This window comes from Capsicum annuum, chromosome 7 (genome assembly GCF_002878395.1).
Source record: "Capsicum annuum cultivar UCD-10X-F1 chromosome 7, UCD10Xv1.1, whole genome shotgun sequence".
Lineage (NCBI taxonomy): Eukaryota > Viridiplantae > Streptophyta > Magnoliopsida > Solanales > Solanaceae > Capsicum > Capsicum annuum.
Genome location: NC_061117.1, coordinates 198,462,397 through 198,468,607, shown reverse-complemented (window position 1 = coordinate 198,468,607; position 6,211 = coordinate 198,462,397). Strand labels below are relative to the sequence as shown.

At 38.6% G+C, this 6,211-nt stretch overlaps 1 protein-coding gene across 1 annotated transcript; it reads left to right on the top strand.

Annotated features, from left to right (window-relative positions):
• The first annotated feature begins 291 nt into the window (after positions 1-291).
• Positions 292-1,200, top strand: LOC107876766. Its single transcript, XM_047394116.1, has 2 exons — positions 292-360; positions 721-1,200. The coding sequence occupies exons 1-2, from the start codon at positions 292-294 to the stop codon at positions 1,198-1,200; spliced, it is 549 nt and encodes a 182-aa protein (XP_047250072.1).
• The last annotated feature ends 5,011 nt before the right edge of the window (positions 1,201-6,211 follow it).

Below are 6,211 nucleotides of genomic sequence, written 5' to 3'. Positions count from 1 at the left end.
ACTTCCTATGACAAGCCTGATTATAAAGATAGGGAGTAGGGACACTGGAGAAACAATAATGATAGGAGTGGTTTGTATGTTCCTCCTGGAAGTCGGGATACTCCAACAACTAGTTTTGGCAATATGTCTATGGAGAATATGATGGAAAAGCTGTTAAAGTGTGTTGAAGCCTCCGCTTCTATCAAGCAACTAGAGAAATAGATGACCCAACTTTCAGCTACTCTGAATCAGAGAAAAGCTGGTACTTTACCTAGTGATATGGTTTAGAACCCGCAGACTGATAGTTCTTGTATGACGATTACCACTCGAAATGGTAAGACATTATCTGGCCCTTCTATCAGCAAAGCTGTGGAGAATGAGGTAAGTGTCGATGAAACAGAAGGAAGTAATCCAGTGAAGTCTGAGAAGCTGGATGGTTTTGTTAATATTTCAGAGAAAGAAGATGAAAAGGAAGTAGAAGTGGTATTTAAAGAAATGCCTAGACCACCACCTTTCTTACCTCAAAGATTGAAGAAAAAAGTAGATAACTAAAAATTTAGTAAATTCATGGCAATACTGAAACAACTGACAGTGAATGTGCCATTGATAGAGGTACTTGAGCAAATGCCAAACTATGTTAAATTTATGAAGGAATTTTTAACAAAGAAATGGAAGGTAAGCTGTGAGCCGGTGAACAATATACACCACTGTAGTACTGTTTCTTCACAATCCTTAGTGCAGAAAAAGCCTGATCCTGGAGCATTTACGATACCGTGCACAGTTGGGTCCATGAAGTTTACCAAAGCTTTATATGACTTAGGAGAAAGTATTAATCTGATGCCACTTGATATCTACAATAAGCTTAGATTGGGGGAACCTACCCCCACAACAATGCGTCTTGTGATAGTAGACAGATCGGTGAAGCGACCAGTTGGTATATTGCATGTTGTGCCGGTAAAAGTGGATGACTTTATTCTACCTGCAGATTTTGTGATATTGGATTGTGATGTTTATTTTGAGGTACCTATCATTTTGGGTAGACCACTATTATCCATGGGAAGAGTATTGGTTGATATGGAGCTCAATGAGATAAAGTTCAGGTATGGAAAAAGGGAGGCCAGATTCAAAATGCATCCTCCTATGAAGCAGTTGGAGGAGATAAATATCTTCTCAGTTGTGGATGTATTCCAGGAAAATGGTAATGAGGTATCGATACGGTAGCTTGACGAAGTCTGAGTAGTAAATATGACCAAGTCGTGCCACGACATTAAATCAGGCGTTATTGGGAGGCAACCTAAAATTTTATTTTCATGCATTTTGTTTTTATTCATTTAGGTAGTAATCAGAAGGAACTGGTACAAAAAGTTCTAGGTAAAAACTGAAGAAAGCAAGCCCAAGTGGTTCTGAGGACATTTGTGATAGGCTATCACAACTGTGACGGATTATCACCAATGTCGTCAGAAAGACCAAAGGTTGAGACCTTCTCTATTAAGGCTGACGACTCCCATGATAAGCTATCATATTTATGACGGCTTATTACAAGTTGTCATCAGCTATTACCCTATTTTTGAAAATCTGGGCCCAAATTAGTTAAAATCCGACCCGACATAGATACAAAACCTTTCAAGTTCTCGATTTTTGTTAGTTTCCTTCTTTAAGTTTTATTTCCTTCTTTTGTTATTTCCTGACTTAGTTAGGATATTTACTTCATTTCAAAATACTCCTAAGTGAACTAGGAAAAAGCCTTCCTAATAGTTGTGGGATTGCAAAGACATTCAAAATCAATCTCTCATCTTTTCTTCTCTCTCTCGTATAAGCAAGTCAAAGTTGATCATCAGGTATGTTCTTAAGCTCATCTTCACTCTTCTCTTTAGTGGCAAGAATAAGTTAAGTTGATTGTGCCATTACTATGAAAATCAAAAATTAGGGTTGAAATGGTGCTTAAATTGCAAAAATTAAAATCCTAGTTTAATGAGTGAAAAATCCATGTGATTCTAAGGAAAATTTGGTCCCTAAATTAAGAATGAAAATTGAGTTAGGCCGAAAATCTGGACTAACGGCATCACTGATAGGCTATCACAAATGTGATGCCTTATCAGGAATGTTGTCACAAGCCTGAGAAAAGAAAAGTTTGTCTATTTAGAGCTGATGACATAGTTGATAGGCTATCATAACTGTGACCCCTTATCAACCATATCGTCACAGCATGTTGATAATGCACTGTCTTGACCTTTTTTTTCTTAAGTTACTGAATTCAAATGGAATACATGTGTTCTTAATACTGAGTACTGAATATTGTTTTCTTGATATCATAAGAACACTGAAATGGCACCAAAAGGCAAGAATTCTAAAACTTTGAAGAAAGCTTCTAAGCCCAAGGTGGTTCGAAAGCTCATTGATGAAGACTCGGATTATGAAGATGAAGAACCAGTGCTCAGGTGGAAGAGAAAGAAATCAAGTCCAAAGATACCTCCTCCACCTAAACCCATTGAGATGCAGAATAGTGATAATACTGAGACCACCACTCCAGCTAAGAGTGAATCTTCTGAGTAAGGGGGTTCTAAGCAAAATGAGTCCGAACAACCTAAGTCTGAGAAAGCTAAATCTGAAGAACCGAAGGCAGGATATGCTGAGTCTGACAAATTTGATTCTGAAGAGCCATCCTCAAAAATTTCCTCAGCTGAGAATCAAGTTGAGAAGGAACCACAAGGTCAGGGAACTTAGATAAATGCAAGAATCCTGAGGTTCAAGAGAATGCTAGATGGCAGATCCCTGAAGCAGAGGACATCTTCCTTAATGGTTGATCAGAACAAAAAGAAGATCTGCCAAATGACCAATTTTTCCAGAAAAGAGGGTCACCATCACAGGATTGACAAGGTATCCTACAACTGAGCAGAAGTTCAAAAACTATGAGGTAGGATGGAATGCTAAGGGAGGAAAGCCATTTTATCCTACATTAGTCTGGGAGTTCTATGCGAACTACTAGGCTAGATTAGAGAGTATGTGCAAGAATGGAGAGACCACAGTAGACCAGCCTTTGTGACTATCAACAGATTTCTACATAGACCCAACTTCATTTCTCAGGTCACAAATCTGGCATTCTACCATTGACTGAAGAGAAAAGATATCCAGTGTCCTTGGTTAGCTACACTAATAGCGGAAAAAGATCTGTTATGGCTACCAGACCTAGTGACCGGATTTACAAAGCTTCTTTGACTCAGGAGGCAAAGTTCTGGTGGGGTGTTATCTGCACCCATTTGATGCCAACTGACGGAGATAACATTCTTAGGGATGATCGATCTATATTGGTTGCATGTCTTATGGCAACCTTAAGCTGGACTTTAGAGAGATTATTGCTGAAGAGATCGAGATTCGGGTAACAAGGTCTGACACCGCTTACCCATTCCTTTGTTTGGTCACCAGGTTATGCACAGAGATAGGGGTACCAAAAATAGCAGGGATTGATGATAAATTTTATGCCACTAAGACCCACAACCCTATTTGATATGATGAAAATCAACCGAGGCTGACACTCGACAGAGGGGTGAGGGTTGAGATGAACCCATCAATTGCAGGCCCTAGTTCAGTACCTGAAGTGGAGCTGCAAGACTCTGACACTGCACAACCAAACTCTTCAGTACAGGTAGGTTTAATACCTGAAAATGAGCCAGGCCCTTCAGCTCCTACAGCACCAGCATAAATTACAGCCGAGCCGATTGATATCAGAAAAGTAGCCAAACAGGCCAAATAGTGTGAGATACAACTACATGACTTCACCAACTAGTTTGCCGCTGCTGTAGATAAGAGAATTAAGGATTCTCTTGAGCCTTTTGCTACATTGTTTGCACTGGTGGTTGATTTGGAGAACCGTTTTGATGCAAGGGCACAGGAATTGATTGAAGCAGATCTTGCTGAATTTAGAGTGGCCCTATATAAGGTAAAGGCTAATGTGGTGGTGTTACAGCAACACCAGTTTATGATGCCTTCAGGGCAGGCAGCTGAAGAATCTGAAGATGAACCCTAAATCCTTGATCTCACTGTAGAGCCAGTGAAAAAGAAAAAGAAGAAAAACAAAAAACCTGAAAATAGTAAGAGAAAGAGACAAGAGGATGATGAGAATAAAAGAAAAGTCAAGAAAAAGTCAAAGAAGAAGAAAAAGGCAGAGAAGAAACTACAGAAAGATGATGAGCTAATAGAATAGGAGAAAGCAAATCTAAAAAAGGTAATGTAACCATCCTTAGAGGAAAATTGGAAATAGGATGAAGCACTGCGAGCAAGGGCTATAGGAGCCTAATCTAGCAGAGTAGAGAGAAGCTCTTGATGAGGATGACACTGTTGCAGGGTCAAGGACCCATTATTTGAGACTTAATTGACTCCAGGTATACCCTAGCCCTTGGTTTTATTTTATATTAATTTTAAGTTGAGGGTGTAGGGTAGTATGTTGTTGTAGCATGTTCTGTAACTAAATAGGAGTAGTGCAAGTACTGTAGTCAGTTAACTTATCTTGTGATTTTGAACATCTCTCCAATGGTTTGTCTTGCATGACTGTGTGAATTGCATCTGGGTGTGACCACTGTGCATCCAATTAGGGCATTAGTCTAGTGTTTAATAACCACTACTGAACAATTGCATAAACCAGATAGGTAATAGCTAGTGATATGCTTGTGTACCTTGTGTGTGTGAGATCTCTACTGAGTTTCCTTTGTACTGCCGAATCCAAAACTTGCCCGGTCGTCTTACCTTAGTTGAAAGATAGGGGTTAGGAAAGGATCATAGGCTATTTTTGAATTGATTCACTTTTTAATCTAAAATGACCTTCCCTATGTACATGTTACCACTTGATCCCTGTTTTGAGCCTAAATTAACCATTTTTTTCTATAATACCTATCACCTTTCCTTTTAGATCATAATGAATCTGTTTTAGCCCTGGTCCTTTTTGGACACTATGCACCTTGACTTAGGAAAACATCCTAAGTTGAGGGTGGCTATCATAGAGGTGCATGATGTAAATTGGGAATGAAGAAGGGTAGAGTAAAAGAAAAAGAATAAGTGAAAAAGAAATAGAATTTGGGTTTTGGTAAAAAAGAGCAAGAAAAGAAATTTGTTCGAATAGGAAGAAAGAACCACTCATTCTGAATGTATGATTAAGAAAAGAGAAAAAGAAGAGAAAAGAAAAAGAGAGAAAAAGAAGTTAACAAGTGGATCCCACAAGTTAAAGTAGTGCCAAGGAGGTTAGACACTCTAAAGGTTGTATATTATCATACCAGCCCTTAGCCTACGTTACAAGCCTAAGAAAGACCTATAGTGATCCTAGATTACATGTCTAGACGCTTTGGTAATGAAGATAAGGGCAAGTATATAGTATTTGTCATACATTAGTTGGAACTTCAGTCTGAGAACGAGTGTTTTTGTGATTATCCCTATGTTGATACTTTGATTTCTATTGTGAGAGAAAAAGGGAAAATTTATTGTTGTGAGGGCACACTAGTATATTGCTAAGTGACTTACTTATTTGGGAAGTGTCATATTGATATAAGCATGATTGTTGGTACTTAATTGATATCATGGATGGAATCCCTTGTGTTACATTGCTGCTTCTCAATAAGATACATAGTAGTTTAAAGTAGTTGACCTTAGAGGCGGTAACTGAGTTTTGAGATAAAATGGTTGTCGACTGCTGAATATTCTTTGTATTCTCTTAGTTAGTTTTTTCTTGAGGACAAGAAATTGTTTTAAGTTGAGGGTGTTGATGTGTGAACAAAATCTAACACATTTAATGCTTTTTAGCTCAAAATAATTGTGAATTCTGAAGTAACCCTTGTTGTTTTGATGTGTTTGCTCATGATATTGCAGTAAAAGGCTGAAGGAATGGAAATAAATGACAATGGATCAAAAGATTTGAAAATCTAAGAAAAAAAGAAGAAAACATGGCTGACGATATCCGTGATAAGTCATCAGCCTTGTGATAGCCTATCAGAAGCAGCGTCAGCCTTAACCAGGGAATTGGAGCTGAGAAGCAGTTCTGATAACGTCTATGATGTGGCATTAAGTGGGTGATAAGGCATCAAGAATGGTATTAGCCTTAAGTAGAAAATCAGTGATAGGAGAAGACATCTAACGACGTTGGTGATACGTCATCAGATCCTTGACACGGCTCCAGAGTCATCGTCATCCTAGGGAAGAGAATTGAAGAAACTGGAGCTAGTCTGATGCCATCCATGATAGGGCATCA